Below are 17,451 nucleotides of genomic sequence, written 5' to 3'. Positions count from 1 at the left end.
GGGGCCCTGGGGACAGTGGGGCCCCTGAACCATGATTATGGCTTCATTTGACTCCCCACATGGCGGCTAACCCATTGTCCTTCCTTTCAATGGTTGTTCACTACTCAGCGCTTAACCATCTTTGTATCTTATTATTGATTTGGGTATGTGACTATTTTTAGTTTTTTTTATACACCAAATAAAATGAAACATTAGCTTAAAAACAGTGTGGAAGACTGCTATTCGCGCCAAACTTGTAATAGGTGCAACAATAAACAGAAAAATAAGATTTGTAACTGATTTATTATTTGCACTTAGCTCTAAATGAGCCATAAATAAAACCCTACTCAGCACTATTTCTTCTCTGAAACCTATCCTCCCAAAAACTATATTTCCCTTTCTCACCTGCTCCCAGGAGGACCCTAATAAAACCTCAACACGGTCTCTGCCTCATCTAGAGAAGGTTGAAGGCATGAGGGGGCGCTATGCTTCGGTAATTGTGTTAGCACAATGGCAGTCATGCTATTACCGTACATTTAAAATGACATGGAGTGTGATAAACAGAAACATATTTCAGCATCTTCTTCTCCTTATAAAGGTGAATGTTGGCGCCAAGAGGCGCCGATTTGCAGTGAGGCGGTAGTAGCGCGTTTCTTCACGTGGAAATACCTTGTTTCTCTGAACAGATAACTTGTATTAGATGCACTTATCACACATTTAACATGTTTTTTCAGACTATCGACCTTCTCTAAATGAAGGCCTGAGAGCACACCTATGTACTGTACCAACAATTATTGCAATATAATTGTGCTCAGTTTGACGACTCGACAAGAGGCAGTGTAAACGGTACAGTGCGCTACATAAAGGCACACGCAGGTAATAGACCATAACTACGGACACTCGTGCCCTGCTGCGGTATTCGACAGGTTGTAGGACGGGTCAGACACATATCACAGAAGCAGATCGTGATAATGTTTGAAATGGTTCATGGGGCCTCCTTTGATGCGTGCCTCTCGGGCTGTGTGCCGGGGGTGCTGTGCGTTTCTCTTTAAATGCCTGGTGATGGACTGTATCCTGCAGGACACTGGCCGGCTGCCCCCGCCGCCCTACAGAAGCCGAGGGGAGGAATGTGCAGCCCGCTCCAGCCCTCTCCCAGCTGCCAACCCTCTCACGTGCCCTCTGATCGCCTCCAGATGTGGCGCGGAAGGAGGAAGCGCGCGCACACAGCTGCACGAGGGACTCCCACCCGCTGGACTAGAGAGGGAGCTGCTGAGCCGAGGAGCGCCACTGGCGGCACCTGACTGGGGAGGAGAGGAGCCGGGTACCAGGCGCGTGGGACCAGGGGCGAGGGATCGAGGCACTGTATCCTGGCAGGATGCGCCTCCAAGCCCTGCTTCTCCTCGCCTTTTATTACGGCGTAGAGGCAGATGTCGCCAGCAAGTGGACAAGAGGTAAGACTAAAGGCTTGGTATATTGGGCATCTCGGTGGGTTTGGTGCCACAGTAAAGTAAAACCTTAAGGAGCAAGCCAGGTGCATTTTCTTTGTTTTGATTAAGATATTTGATATGCTGCTCGTTATCCGTGCTAGATTTTTTTAATCGACAGATTGTTTATATTTTTTCAATCGTTTTACACATTGTTTTCAAATAAGTGAGATTACGCAGCTTTCAGGTATTGATAGTTGAGGTACAGCTGTTCCACGGCAGAACCATCGTCCAGGTGCCACCTCCTCTAGACGTGCCCTGCTCCTTAACTGGAGTGACCCGTTCCAGTGGGCGCAAGTCGTCCCTGTAGAGCAGCACCAATGTATTTCTTTATGCGTTTTCATATGGCGCTACTTTACCCAGAGGTGTCAGAGCGCTTTACACCAGAGCGAACTAAGGGGCATATTATCAATCTTGAGAATTCCCATAGAAGCCCATGTTCTGGGGTCAACATGGGCTTCTATTGGAATTCTATGCGGCATATTATCAAGCCCATTATTGCCGCTTTAGCGATAATTTTAACGCTGTGCTTGATAATATGCCCCACAATTACTAAAAGGAATTAGGAGTAACGTGGTAGTAGGAGACACTACTTATATCTACAACAGTTACTCATGGTGAGAGTTACAGATTAACAAATTACATATTCACTCAAGATTACACATTAAGAAAAGGTGGAGCGGTTAGGGTTGCACAATTGCATATTACATATTTACAAAATTGAGATGGAGGGTCATGGTAGCTCTCGGCAGTGTCTTATAACAGTCAGGGTCACGACCTGGGATGAGGGGGCGTGTGCCTGGTGGGGAGCTTGGCGGGGAGAGTTATTGATAGAAGTGTCTTTGAATGAGAAGAGTTTTAAGGTTTGTTTTGAAGATTCAGAAAGAGGTCGTGGTGCGAAGGATTGGAGGTAGCGACTTCTAAATTCTAGTCGCATTGCCTGGGAAGGGTTGCGCCATAAGTCCTTCCCTTTTGAAAGTTGGAGGTTCGAGCAGTAGATTTCTAGCATTGAGTGAAGGTCTGGAGCCGCCTGATATTTTGAGTTTGTTGGCCAGGTAGGTATGGCTTTATGGGTGATGCAAGCAGTCTTATGTGTTGGCATAGCTTCAATAGGAAGCCAGCCAAGAAAAAGCGGCATGTCCATTCTATGCCAGGGGTGTAGCTTCCATTGGTGCAGCAGGTGCAGTGGCACCCTGGCCCAGAGGCCTGAGAGGCCCACTCAACCCTGATTATTGCTGCATTTGACAATTCACAGGGAGTCCATGGGGGTAGCAGTATAGCCCATGGCACAGTGACTATGCCATTGTTCAATGCTTGGCCTCTGGGTGCAGGGATCGCACGTGAAGACATGTTTTCCTAATTCTGCCCTTGGCCTCTCTCTGCGGTCATGGGAGGGTTCAAGCTGCATGATGATTCAAGTCTTTTACCTCAAAAAACACAGAGACAGGGATTCGTGCTCATTCATTTCTTGTCCCCTCTTTTCAGAAGTGACCCCGGAATGGCACAGTGGTCCGTTCTCATTACCTCTTCAGCACTAGGACCCTCACTCTGAAGGGATCACCATCAGGGGATACAATTACAGTGCATACTCAGTGCCCATTCAATCACTGGCTCCTTCTGAATGGAGTGTCTGCAGACGGCAGGAGAGGAGCTCAGGCTAAAGTGACGTTTCTTCCATTGCCTGCTCCTGGGGACATTGTCTGTGGATTGAGATAACAAACAAATCACTCTTCATGCCCATTCAGTCCGTGACATCTTTCCACACTAGTGTATGGATGGAGGTTTAAAATCTATGGTCATGTGATTATTTTCTATATATTCATGTACTTGTTTAGTTTCGTACTGTAATATATTTATTTTACGTATAGTCCTTTGTTTAGGCTTCAATCACTGCGATAAGTGAAAAGGGACTTTAACCTCCATGTCCGTTCTTTTCTTGTCTAATGATTCTCTCTGGAAAGAACCTTCAAAGATTAGAACAATTTCCAAATCCTTGCCCATTCAAATATTGGCATCTTTAATCAAACCAATCATCTGAGGATAAGGAGAGATTTGAGAACTTGGATCTATTTTAGCATTTGGACACTTTGTGAAGGGAATGGGAAGACTGGCTTTAACACTCTACTCCTTCAAGTAGTGGGCACTCATTGAAAATATCATGGAAGAATTTGCACCTCGTGCCCATTCTATTCTCGGCCTCTCTCTCTGGGCACCATCAACAGAAAAGCAAAGGGGTCAGAACCTATACTCCTCCCGTTTTTGCCTGCTCTCTAAGAGGGATCAGGGAGTGGAGAGCAAACTCCAATTCAGTTTAGTTGCGCATTTATGTTTTTTATTGATTGGTTTAGCTTGTCTCTTTGTTATGGCATCACTGCTAAAGGTTGGAGCGGCGTTTAACCACAACGCCGTTTCTATCCATGCCCTCTACCTCTATCCAAACATAATCCCCCCGTAGAGAGTAAGGAACCCGCTAGGTTCTCTGCCCATTCTGTCACTGGCCTCTGTCAACTTGGATTGCTGCTTTGGTTTAAAAAGGAGTTTAGATATCACTGACTCAATCAATCAATAAACTTTATTCAGTTTTGGTTTGTAAAACCATAAAAGTTACACAGATACAATACATAAAAACAATAAAATGTTAACACTATTTTTTTTTTTTAAACAGACTCCGTTACCTTACTGTAAATAATCTGAAACCATGTCTACAAGAGAAAACTCTACATGTCCATAAAGTGCCTAGATTTCAAAAATGCTTTTAAAAACCCTACTATAAAAATGATACAATCATCCTTCAACAATTGAAGGTACATAAGAGCTGGTCTGACTTGGTTACAATTTAATTTCTTTAGAATAGGAACTAAAAAATGCCTCCTGGGGACTTCATATAAGTTACAAAAAAACATAAAGTGCAGCAGATCCTGAGGAGACTTTCTATCGCAGCCACAGGACGCTAGCACTTGGCCTCTGGAAGCCCCCTTGGGCCTCGCTAACAGGAGGTGAAAAAGGTTGAACCGGAACCTAGTTAAAAGAAATTTTTCATGTGTCCTCAAGGACCCCATAAGATATGGTTCTGACAAAGGTGTTGATTTAAGCGGTAGGTATGCTCGAACACTCGGTTTCTGGACCTCTACTGAATCCCGATCTGCTTGCCTTCGGCTCAGAAAGGCAGACTTAGTTAATTCCACATCCTTTCTTCCGATAACATCTGGGTTAAGAAATAGGATGCCCCGCCCAATCCATTCAAACCCTTTTTTAATATAATTAAGCCAGGGAATACGAACCATGTTATCTAAGCCTAGACAATTTTTAAAGATCAAATGAGTGAGCACTAGGTCATTATTTAACCAACAATTTAGCCAGAAAATGAGAGGGCGTAAGGCAAGAGTGTTGCTTAAATAGGGGACACCCAATTCCTCGTGTACCGCCATATTCGACTCAATCATTAGCCTCTCATTGCACAATTAATCAGTAAAGAAGGTAGAAAAGGTCATATCTCCCTCCAGCCCCTTCAATCATTACCATTCCTCTGTGGTCAGTATCTTTGGACCATGTGGGATGTGTGCAATCAGACGACGCACCCATTCAGTGCTTGAAAGAGGGATGGGTTGGATTCTTATAAAGTCAATCTGTGGCCTCCCTTTGAAGGCACTTCCTCTAGTGGTATCTGAGGTATCAGTCTTAATGCCAGGACCTCCTATGACCGCTGTGAAACTGGCTCTTCTCGAGGGGTGAAAGAGCAGTCCAGTCTGTGGACTTAGTCTGTGGACTTAGTCTGTCTGCGGCCTCTCGCTAAACGGATCTCCTCGAGGGATGGGATGAAAAATGACCCAATGTTCCCAGTAAGCCTGTGTCCTCTCTGTGGCAGGACAACCCCAGGGGCTGAGGAAAGAACTAGCCTCTTGCCCATTTCGTCTGAAACCTCTCTTTAATTGGACGCCCATAAGGACATCTCGTCTGTCTGAGGCCTCTCCTTGACAAGCCATCTCTTCTCTGTGAGAACCCGTTCTCTGCTCCCTGTGCATCTGTGGCCTCTCTATAGCAGGACCACCTCTAGGGGTGAGACGCCCTAGTTCATCTCTAATACCTCTTCAACAGGCCCTCCTCTAGGAGGGAAGGGGCTGGGTCTTTAAGGTCAGGTCATCGGTGGTCTCTTTCTTTAGAGGGGCTCCTCTGGTGGTTGTGGACCATGTGTCTGGACCACCATCTCACTTCTAGAGGGGCCCATCTACAAAAAGGCCACAGGAGGACTCAGCTGAAGAAGGAGCTCCCTTCTCATCCAAGAGTCATTTCTTGGAGAAAGGCTACAGAACATAAAGGTCATCAAAGTCTAGCACCCTGTTATTAATTGAAAAAAAACAACATAATTTCACAAATTAACTGAAGCATATACAAATGCCCCCAAAATGAATATGGACATCCCACTGAATGCGTCCCCTCACATACAGTAGTGCCAGGATCAGTGTCAGATTGGTTAAGTCAGAGGGGTTACAAGAAGTCACCAGGGGGTGGTAGAAGCAGCACAGGGATTGGAATTGATACTGCCTGTCTGTGCCCTATTGATGCCCTGTGTGTTGTCGAGATGCAGTATGGCTGATGGCGCCTTGTTGAGGCCCTGTGTGTTGTTGAGATGCAGTATGACTGATGGCGCCTTGTTGAGGCCCTGTGTGTTGTTGAGATGCAGTATGACTGATGGCGACTTGTTGAGGCCCTGTGTGTTGTTGAGATGCAGTATGACTGATGGCGCCTTGTTGAGGCCCTGTGTGTTGTTGAGATGCAGTATGACTGATGGCGCCGTGTTGAGGCCCTGTGTGTTGTTGAGATGCAGTATGACTGATGGCGCCTTGCTGAGGCCCTGTGTGTTGTTGAGATCAGAGGCGCAACTAGAGTCAAATTTCGGGGGGGGGGCTGAGCAAAAATTTCGGGGGGGGCTGAACTTTAAGCAATAGACAGAGTGGAGCTGCAGGGGCTCTTAGAAGGGGTGAAACAACAGCAAGGCCTCATTAACATGCAAATGGTCTTTTAAAGACCTGTGAAGTGCTCGGGTGCGGCTGCTTTTTTGCCCGGGAAGGTGTCTCATCCCGGGCTGCCACACACGACGGGGGGGGGCTGAAGCCCTTTGAGTCCAATGGGTGTTGCGCGCCTGGTTGAGATGCAGTATGACTGATGGCGCCTTGTTGAGGCCTTGTGAGTTGTTGAGATGCAGTATGACTGATGGCACCTTGTTGATTCCCTGTGTGTTGTTGCGATGCAGTATGACTGATGGCACCTTGTTGAGGCCCTGTGAGTTGTTGAGATGCAGTATGACTGATGGCGCCTTGTTGATGCCATGTGTTTTTTTGAGATGCAGTATGACTGATGGCGCCTTGTTGAGGCCCTGTGTGTTGTGGAGATGCAGTATGACTGATGGCGCGTTGTTGAGGCCCTGTGTGTTGTCGAGATGCAGTATGGCTGATGGCGCCTTGTTGAGGCCCTGTGTGTTGTTGAGATGCAGAATGACTGATGGCGCCTTGTTGAGGCCCTGTGTGTTGTTGACATGCAGTATGACTGATGGCGCCTTGTTGAGGCCCTGTGTGTTGTTGAGATGCAGTATGACTGATGGCACCTTGTTGAGGCCCTGTGAGTTGTTGAGATGCAGTATGACTGATGGCACCTTGTTGATTCCCTGTGTGTTGTTGCGATGCAGTATGACTGATGGCACCTTGTTGAGGCCCTGTGAGTTGTTGAGATGCAGTATGACTGATGGCGCCTTGTTGATGCCCTGTGTTTTGTTGAGATGCAGTATGACTGATGGCGCCTTGTTGAGGCCCTGTGTGTTGTTGAGATGCAGAATGACTGATAGCGCCTTGTTGAGGCCCTGTGTGTTGTTGAGATGCAGTATGACTGATGGCGCCTTGTTGAGGCCCTGTGTTTTGTTGAGATGCAGTATGACTGATGGCGCCTTGTTGAGGCCCTGTGTGTTGTTGAGATGCAGTATGACTGATGGCGCCTTGTTGAGGCCCTGTGTGTTGTTGAGATGCAGTATGACTGATAGCGCCTTGTTGAGACCCTTTGTGTTGTTGAGATGCAGTATGACTAATGGCAGGCTTCAGCTGGACTTATGACTAAGGACAACCAATAGATACAGTAAACCAGGCTCTAACACAGACATGAAATGAAAACCAGGCTCTAACACAGACACGAAATGAAAACCAGGCTCTTACACAGACATGAAATGACGATATGACAACCACGATAAAGCGGTCTGAGTCGAAAAATCATACTATTATTCAGAAACATCAAATACTAAAAAATATAAGCAAGTATTAACACTCTCTACAAATATGGAATTGATATGTGTGGTCCCAGCGCTGCTTTAATGTTCAGAAAGGTTGGAACAACAATGAGATTCTAAGTGGACAATTGGCGGATTTTTGATCCCATGGCGAATTCAATCCGGTTCCAGAGGGATTTCATTCTCACCAACCGTCAAGTTACCAGGGGACTACATCTTACTGTGGGTACTGAATGAGAGAAGGGAGACATCGTGTCTTGATTATTGAAAGAGAGATGGGAGACATCTTGGGTTTGGTATTGAAAGAGAGAAGGGAGATAGCTTGTCTTGGCTCTTGATTGAGACAGAATGGAGGCACCTTGGCTTGTTGTTTTAGCATCTTGGCTTGTCATTTAGAGAGAGAGAGGATACATCTTGGTGTGGTTATTGAGAGTGAGAAGGGAGACATCTTGGCTTGGTTATTGAAAGAGAGAAGGGAGACATCTTGGCTTAGTTATTGAGAGAGAGAAGGGAGACATCTTGTCTTGGATATTGAGAGAGAGAAGGGAGACATTTTGTCTTGGCCATTGAGAGCGAAAGAAGAGAGACACTTTGGGTTGTTGATTGAAAAAGAGAAGGGAGACATTCTGGCTTGGTTATTGAGAGAGAGAAAGGAGATATCTTGGCTTGGTTATTGAGTGAATGAAGGGAGACATTGCGGCATGCTTATTGAAAGAGAGAAGGGAGACATCTTGGCTTAGTTATTGAGAGAGAGAAGGGAGACATCTTGTCTTGGATATTGAGAGAGAGAAGGGAGACATTTTGTCTTGGCCATTGAGAGCGAAAGAAGAGAGACACTTTGGGTTGTTGATTGAAAAAGAGAAGGGAGACATTCTGGCTTGGTTATTGAGAGAGAGAAAGGAGATATCTTGGCTTGGTTATTGAGTGAATGAAGGGAGACATTGCGGCATGCTTATTGAGAGAGAAAAGGGAGACATCTGGCGTGGTTATTGAGAGAGATAGAAGACATCTTGGCTTGTTATTGAGAGAGATGGCAGACATCTTGGCTCAGTTATTGAGGTTACTGAGAGAGAGAAGAGAGATATCTTAGCTTGGTTATTGAGAGAGATTTGAGAGACATCTTGGTGTGGTTATTTAAAGAGAGAAAAGAGAAATCTTGGTGTGGTTATTGAGAGAGAGAAGGGAGCTAGTTGAGTTGCTGTTGACAAAGACAGGCAGTTTCTTATGTATGTTGGCCATGTCCAACCTGTTTGTAGAGACATTAATGTAGCCTTCTTGCAGTGGCAATGGGGAGATGTTGAGGAGGGAACAAATATCTTTATCAGCAGAAGGTGAAAGGCAGCATAACTGCAGTGCAGCTACCTAATCTAGGGTCATCAATTTTCAAGAGGGGCCACGGTATTTATGATAAAAGCTGTGACCAGCAGGCAGCAGAGGAGCATGCACTGGTGCTATTTTACTTCACTGTCATCACAAGGGAGATTGTAGGAGGTAGATCTTAGTGTTAAGGGAATACAATAATTGGAGATCTGAGTAGACTTAATAGGAAACAAAATCTAGGATGACGATACTGCAGGGAAGTGTTCTTCATGGTGGTGGAGTTCACATCCTAACTTCCTGTGAGTGAAGCCTCAGTTGGGTAACGAAAGGATACCTGCACTGGCCAAAACGGATGTGTCAAAGGGGCATCTGAAACAAGCAGTGGCATAGCCAATAGGTCTCGCCTTTGGGACCTTATAAGTGTTTAGCCATGCAACAGTTACATAACTAAATACTTATAAGGTCCCAAAAGCGAGACCTATTGGCTATGCCAAGGCCGTGCGGCCGCGAAAGTGATCGCAATCAAACATCAAAGCGGCTGTGCGGCCGCAAAAGTAATCACGATCACACATCAAAGCGGCCGCGCGGCCGCAAAAGTGAAAGTAATCGCGGTCAAGCGCGGCGCGCGTGCCCGCGCACATGCACTGTAGCTCTAGGCTGGCCTGGTAGCACTTTTTGGAGCCCTCTCAATAAGTCTCGCCAGACCAGCGCATGCGCTGGGTCAGGCGAGACCTAAAAAGTATACACACTATCCAGGGTTTTTGAAGGGAAATTATCTCAAGGCATTTCAAGAACTGAAACAGTTGTTCTGTGAGGGAAGAGGGGTGTTTGCAGCTGGGAGGCTAGATCCAGTGTCAGGAATCTATAGCACACACTTTGGGAGAAAGATTTGGGGAAAGGTAGAGTTAAACAGGAAGTCATGAAGAGAAACTACAATAGAATCTAGTTTTTGCATGGCCCCTATCAAAATGGTGAAACACTCACAGAAGGGCTCGGTGAAACTGGTGAAACCTTTACACTGAACATTGTGTGGAATGCTCTAGACTTTTCTTAAAGTCCATTGAACCCTTGCTACACCATTCCGTCTGAAGGGTGTTAGGTAATCCAGCACCCAATACTAGGAAAGACAGGGAGGCAAGGGGAGCCTTTTGCACTGATAGGGGCCTTACATCTTAGAGTGACCACAGCTGGGGCAGGTAGGAGACGGTGACTGCTTATTGAAAACGGCTGCTATATCTGAAGCAAGTAGTCAGTCACTGCATCCATAGCAGAGATAGTAACTGACCAGGCACCTGTCAGGTTTTACGCAGATGATTGGTCCTCAGAGATAAATGTATATTCCCGCCGAAGAGATGCATGCATGTATTTTATTTGGATATACAGTGCAGTCACACATGGGTGGTGCCTCTGTGCTGTCAAGCAGCACACACAGGGACTCCGGTTTGTGGTACACACACAGGTCCTTGCAGGTGCCATTGGGCACTTTTTGGTGGCGTTTGTAGGGTTTCTCAAGAATAATTCATGTAAAATACCCAAAACATGTACAGGACAAGAGAATGAGGGGCTCACATATGGGACTCACGTGTATTGCAGGTTTCTGAGTGGGTGGGAATACCAAACATGCATCTGCATGCATTCAGGTATTGGAATACACCTGCCCATGAGCAAGGCTCACCCTAAATAGAATTCCCTTTGTTGCTACAGTAGGTAGATCCCATCCCTGTGTGTCTTTAAGACCGAATCACAGGGTTTCAAGGAATGGCAATGACGCATATGTTCATCTTTGTACCTCTGACGCATGTATCAGTGGTTGGCGGGCTGGCGAAGAGTATATGGAGTTTGGAGACATCTTAGTTCTCCAGCTACCGAGCTCTGTCAGATAGCACCGGGTCTTGATTTCCTGGGAGGTGGAGCATGGGGCTGCAGTGCTGCCCGGACGGGATAGGTGCATTTATCTGACAAGTCAGGCTGCAGAAATATTTTTACAAAATGAGCGAATGAGAAGGGAGCACAGGGACTTGATCCAGTTAAATTTGCCAAGGGGAATGATATATTTATGGAGACTTCTTAGGTATGCATAACCCAAATAGTGCCTCATTGGAACTCAGAAAGAAGGAGCTATACGTCAAGAACAAAGACGTTCAAATAAACCAAGACAGATACACTGGGAAGAAATACGTTTTCAGTGGCTTCCTGACGACCACTCCATCGTCCATCGTTCGCAAGTGTCATGGAAGTGAACTCCAGGGCGTTTCAGCCTACACAGAGAAGACCCCGCCTCCGACAGAGGCATTCTCCTAAATCTAGGCCCAGCTATAGTGCCAAACTGGGAATACCCAGTAGCCCAGTCCAAAGAGATGAACTGGGTCTCCTAGAGTTCCAAGACTCACCTTTGGAACCTAGACCAGAGCAGCCCGGCAATCCTCACGGAAAATGCGTGAGGTGTTCCATTCCAGCACGACTAAGCAACACAGTCGAGAAACGAGCAACTTCACAAGTTTACAACTAGTTTAACAAGCAAGGCAGAGTGCATGATACGCCCGGGTGGATGAAAGCAAAACTATAACTTTCTCAAAGAAACCTCGTTGCAAAAACGCCTTGCCCTCTGTAAATATGAGAGATCTGTTTTCCCTTAAAGGACTTCACCATTTCCCATGCTACGGGGCTGCACGTTTGATGCCCATGTGAAAATTGATTTTGTCATTTAATAGGCCATTTTAATAGCGTCAGAATGTGTGCAGGGTAGTTTTACCAAACACAGATGAGAATCATATTTCAAGCTCGGCGGTGATCTTGTGAAGTTCTGGCGGCGGAAGAAGGAGAGCGGTGCGCATCAAATCGAGGCAAGGGGAGGGCGCGAGATGGTCTGTCACGCGCTACACCGTGAAAAGGCCTTCCCTGTTGGTGATATGGGGAGGGCGCGAGATGGTCTGTCACGCACTGCACCGTGAAAGGCCTTCCCTGTTGGTAATATGGGGAGGGCGCGAGACGGTCTGACGTAACATCAAAAGATCACAAAAACGTAACCAGATTATCGGAGGACAAATTATCGACAGGTAAATTTCTATACATTTTCTATACCTAACTTCACATATACGTACCCTTGGTGATATATCAATCTGGGGTTTATAGAGCGCGGCTACACACCAGTGATGGTCTCGGCGCTGAGGGGGGAAGTGAGGGGGCTGCTGATCCCTCTGGGCGCTGGCCTTATATATATATATATATATATATATATATATATATATATTCAAGGTAAGTAAATGTGGAGTTAAGAATGGTAAGTCATTATCAAGTGAGCAAGTTCCCTGCGTGGAGCGAAACTCGTCATGGCAGGCACTGGTCCTGTGAATTTCATGGTTTGATTTCGTTAATAAATCGTCACTGCTTCACCCACTTTTCGTGTTGTGGGATTTTCGTATTTGATTCCTGGAGTTGGGAGGTCCGTGCCTGAGGGTCCGCTGAAAAGAAGAGAGCGGACAGGACTGTTTCTACATATATATATATATATATTACCTACTGGCGGTCGCCAGTAGGTAGTTATAGTTAGGACCACGTTTCCAGAGGAAATCCGCAACATTCTATTTTGAATAACTTTGGCGCCGGTCGACGAATCCTCGCGAATGTTTCAAAATAGGTGGGGCGCTACGCTCCGCTCCTACCCTGAAAGTCTCGGGGGGATTCGTCAAGCGGGGGCTGAGATAAAAGGGGGGTCCCAAAACGCGTTTTTCCCATGCATTTTTCCATAGGACCTTTAGACAGGGCTACAGCCCGAACGGCTGAACAGAATTTAATGAAATTTGGCAGAGAGGTAGTCCCCAGGTCAAGGAAGTGCCTTTTGTAGGTTTGGTGTAAATCTGTTCAGTAGATTCTGAGAAAATAGCCTTTAAATCAATATATATATCTGAGCCAGCTTACGGTGCGCTTACGGTGCGCTTACCGTACGCGTACGGTGGCGTGCGCGAGCGCGATTCTGATTGGCTCTTAGATCTTAGTAAACATTCGAATCGACCGAAACCAGGAAGCGGCGGCCGCCATTTTCTCTCTCGCTCCCTGAGTTGGGCAGCAAAAACGAACCCCAAAAATGTGTAAAGAGGCAGTTTCATGAGGTCCTAACCACCCAGCATTGATACAGGGGTCCCCAAACCACCCCCAAGGCCCAAACATTTTTTTTTTTTTTTTCGGAAAATCGCCGTTTACGCTTACCGTACGCGTACGGTATAACATTTTAAAAAACAAAATTATCCACAATCTCCCCACCCCGTGTGCAAATGGTGCCCGAAGAGCACCATTTGTGCATGGCAAATAACAGCTATGAATTTAACAAAGAATACATTTCACAAAGATGCGCATAATATGTCCCCCATGTGCGCACGGTGCGCGAAGCGCATCGTGCGTACATGGCCCATCCCGCTTAACGTGGGCACGCGGTGCGCACAGCGCACCGCGTGACCACCGTGCGTGCACGGCACTAACTGCGTAAAGTGGGCGCGCGGTGCGCGAAGCGCACCGTGCGCGCACGGAAAGAACTGCGTTAAGTGGGCGCGCACGCCACGAATGGCGTAAAGTAACTTAGCATTTAAAAAACCGTACAAATTCACTGAAAAAACCATAGGTTTCACACACGTTATAGTTAGGAATTAGCATTTAAAAAACCTTGCAAATTCACTGAAAAAACCATAGGTTTCACACATGTTATAGTTGATGACATATGTGTCTTTATGAAAAAAAAATATTTGTAATATATGTATAGCTAAAAATTTATGGAAGAAGACATGGGCAAATAAGTGTCTAAATACAGTATTAGCATCAGCAGAAGATTGCGGTCGCGTGAGTTATAGTTTCCTGCACTAACTATAACGGGGGAATTTCATTGGTTTTTTATCAGTAAAATTTCCGCTAACTATAACATGTGTGAAACCTATGGTTTTTTCAGTGAATATATATATATATATAGAATGTTGCGGATTTCCTATGGAAACGTGGTCCTAACTATAACTACCTACTGGCGACCGCCAGTAGGTAATATATATATATATATATATATATATATATATATATATATATATATATATATATATATATATATATATTACCTACTGGCGGTCGCCAGTAGGTAGTTATAGTTAGGACCACGTTTCCATAGGAAAACCTCAACATTCTATTTTGAATAACTTTGGCGCCGGTTGACGAATCCTCGCGAATTTCTCAAAATAGGTGGGGCGCTACGCTCCGCTCCTACCCTGACAGTCTCGGGGGGATCCGTCAAGCGGGGGCTGAGATAAAAGGGGGGTCCCAAAACGCGTTTTTCCCATGCATTTTTCCATAGGACCTTTAGAACGAGCTACAGCCCGAACGGCTGAACAGAATTACTCAAAATTTGGCAGAGAGGTAGTCCCTAGGTCAAGGAAGTGCCTTTTGTAGGTTTGGTGTAAATCTGTTCAGTAGATTCTGAGAAAATAGCCTTTAAATCAATATATATATCTGAGCCCGCTTACGGTACGCTTACCGTACGCTTACGGTAAGCGTACGGTGGCGTGCGCGAGCGCGATTCTGATTGGCTCTTAGATCTTAGTAAACATTCGAATCGGTCGAAACCAGGAAGCGGCGGCCGCCATTTTGTGTATTTCACTCTGAAAAAAAAGAGTGAAAACAAGGAAAGGGGGCAATGAGGAGAGTTACAGACCCCCTAACATTTGTAAGGGGGTCAAAGAAGGACAGAAAAGTACAAAAAAAACATTTATTGATTTTAAAAAAAATCACGGGGTACGCGTACGGTAAGCTTACGGTAAGCGTACGGTAAAAAAAAATAAAAAAAAATAAATGAAAAGCAGATTTAAGTGTTTAGATATTAGGGGGCTCTAAAAAGAGCCGTTGTGTTTATGAAAGGATTTTTTAGTGGTACCTACAAGTAAGTACCGATGCAGAGTCTAAGGTTCAAGAGGAAGACTCTGTTCCCTTCATCATTGAAGTGCACACCATCTCCTCTATAAATGTCTTGCATGTCATAACGCAAGTTGTTGTGGTAAATGGCACCCATACCATAGTCACGGAGGAAAGCAGAAACAGATTTGTTGACGTGCTTTCTTGCTTTGTCATCGCACCGCGTGCCCACCGTGCGTGCACGGCACTAACTGCGTAAAGTGGGCGCGCGGTGCGCGAAGCGCACCGCGTGCTCACTGAGCGCGCACGGTGCGCGAAGCGCACCGTGCGCGCACGGAACGAACTGCGTTAAGTGGGCGCGCACGCCACGAATGGCGTAAAGTAACTTAGCATTTAAAAAACCGTACAAATTCACTGAAAAAACCATAGGTTTCACACACGTTATAGTTAGGAATTAGCATTTAAAAAACCTTGCAAATTCACTGAAAAAACCATAGGTTTCACACATGTTATAGTTAGCGGAAATTTTACTGATAAAAAACCAATGAAATTCCCCCGTTATAGTTAGTGCAGGCAACTATAACTCACGCGACCGCAATCTTCTGCTGATGACATATGTGTCTTTATGAAAAAAAAATATTTGTAATATATGTATAGCTAAAAATGTATGGAAGAAGACATGGGCAAATAAGTGTCTAAATACAGTATTAGCATCAGCAGAGGATTGCGGTCGCGTGAGTTATAGTTGCCTGCACTAACTATAACGGGGGAATTTCATTGGTTTTTTATCAGTAAAATTTCCGCTAACTATAACATGTGTGAAACCTATGGTTTTTTCAGTGAATATATATATATATATTCATCAAAGTTGCCCATGCAAATAAGCCCGCACTCCAAAACAGGTTAGTTGTATTCCGCAACTTTTATTTAAGAATGAAGTAGGCATTTTAGTCTGTGTTTCTCCTTTTTAATCCTGCCTGACGCGTTTCAAAGATGCAAATCTTCTTTTTCAAAGGCAATCCAAGGTTGCCAAGTCTTTCCTGTCACAATTCCGCTTCTGTTGTTTAAAGATTTTCAAAACGCTCCTGCGTGGCTTTCACTTCAACAGTTCATTAAGCTGTGTTTATGCAGGACATCGCGGTATTTGTAGTCTCAAGGCACTTTCCAACCTCCAATGGGTTTCATGCAGCTTCGTGAATTTTAAAAATATTATATATTATATATATATATATATATATATATATATATATATATATATATATATATATATATATATATATATATTCAAGGTAAGTAAATGTGGAGTTAAGAATAGTAAGTCAATTTCTTCCTCCGTGCATTTAAATATGCAGGGGCTAATTTGCAAGCCCGTTGCACCGGTGGTGCGTCACTTTTATCGACGTACCTTGTGGCGCAAGGGGCTGAGGCTGAAAACAAAGCAACAACTTCATGGCTAAAGCAAATCAGGCAGAAAAAAAAAAACACACGATCTGTGTTTTCGTCTCTTATTTTAAATGTGTTATTTCTTTTAGTCACTGTGATGCCCATTTAACTAATAGAGTATACAAATTATATGTACACCAAATGCCCCGAACACCTAATTTGTGGCTTTTTTGTGTGTTGAACAATTTCTAAAAATAAAATGAAAGAAACAAAGATCATGTCTGTGGTATGCTTTTTTTGATCGTCCACATACAGGAAAAAATATAATTGCGGTGACACTCCTGAGAAAAATAGTGTGAACCCGGCTTCCCTGCGCGGTAGATCTGCTCTGTGATTGGCTGAAATTATGGTGGCTATCATGTTTTAGGGCAGGATGATATGGCTCTGTACATCCGTGAAACCTCAGCCATTACCCCTGGTGAAACCGGGAAGGTAGGAACCTATGTGGCGTCTGTAGCAACCGTGATGATTCATCTGCACGTCGCCTGAGAAAAGCTGAGGCTCGCACGCAGACTGGGTTTGATGACGATCACATTGTTCTCCCGTATCTAGGGCACTCCGTGCCTCACCTTTGTTACAAAAACAAGCCCGCGCGTGGTGCGCGAGAGCTCGCACGCTTGTGTGAGGGAGCAGCCCATCTGTTTTCAATTACCGCGCACGCGGCTTGGCACGATAATTGGAAACAGATGACGCCCGTGCGGGTAACCGCACTGGTTAGGCTGTGGGCGGAGCAAAGGCGGGACATGCACCCGCTTTTGCCAAATTGAATGCTGTCTTTTTTGAAAGACAGAACGCAGAGCCCAATTAAAATAAGCAAAAAAAGCTCGACCTAATGATGCTGCACAGAAAAAAGGAACACTCATAGAGCAAATGAGAACCAGTTTGAAAGCCTTGAAAAAGAATATTATATTAAGTGATTAAATCCCTTGCAAACCGGGCAGAGTTCTAACTGAAGCTAGATACTCTAGAAAATTGCATAATCCATGAAGTGAAAAGGAACCATATGGGCAGGGGTAGACTAGAAAATGGAAAAGATCCCATATTTAAAAAAGAGAGTTCATGCAGGATATT

General features: G+C 45.1%; 1 protein-coding gene across 1 annotated transcript in view; it reads left to right on the top strand.

The window, feature by feature from the left end:
* The first annotated feature begins 1,162 nt into the window (after positions 1-1,162).
* Positions 1,163-17,451, top strand: part of FAM180A (family with sequence similarity 180 member A) — a 110,256-nt gene continuing 93,967 nt past the window's right edge. Inside the window, exon 1 of the mRNA XM_085651996.1 lies at positions 1,163-1,430. Within this exon, the coding sequence (XP_085508122.1) occupies positions 1,355-1,430 (76 nt within the window). The 5' untranslated portion in view covers positions 1,163-1,354. The remainder of the gene's footprint in view (positions 1,431-17,451) is intronic.

The sequence above is a fragment of the Triturus cristatus genome, chromosome 4_1, assembly GCF_964204655.1.
Source record: "Triturus cristatus chromosome 4_1, aTriCri1.1, whole genome shotgun sequence".
In the NCBI taxonomy this organism is placed as follows: Eukaryota; Metazoa; Chordata; class Amphibia; order Caudata; family Salamandridae; genus Triturus; species Triturus cristatus.
The sequence above is the reverse complement of the archived record's forward strand: the minus strand, read 5'-3'. Positions and strand labels throughout refer to the sequence as shown.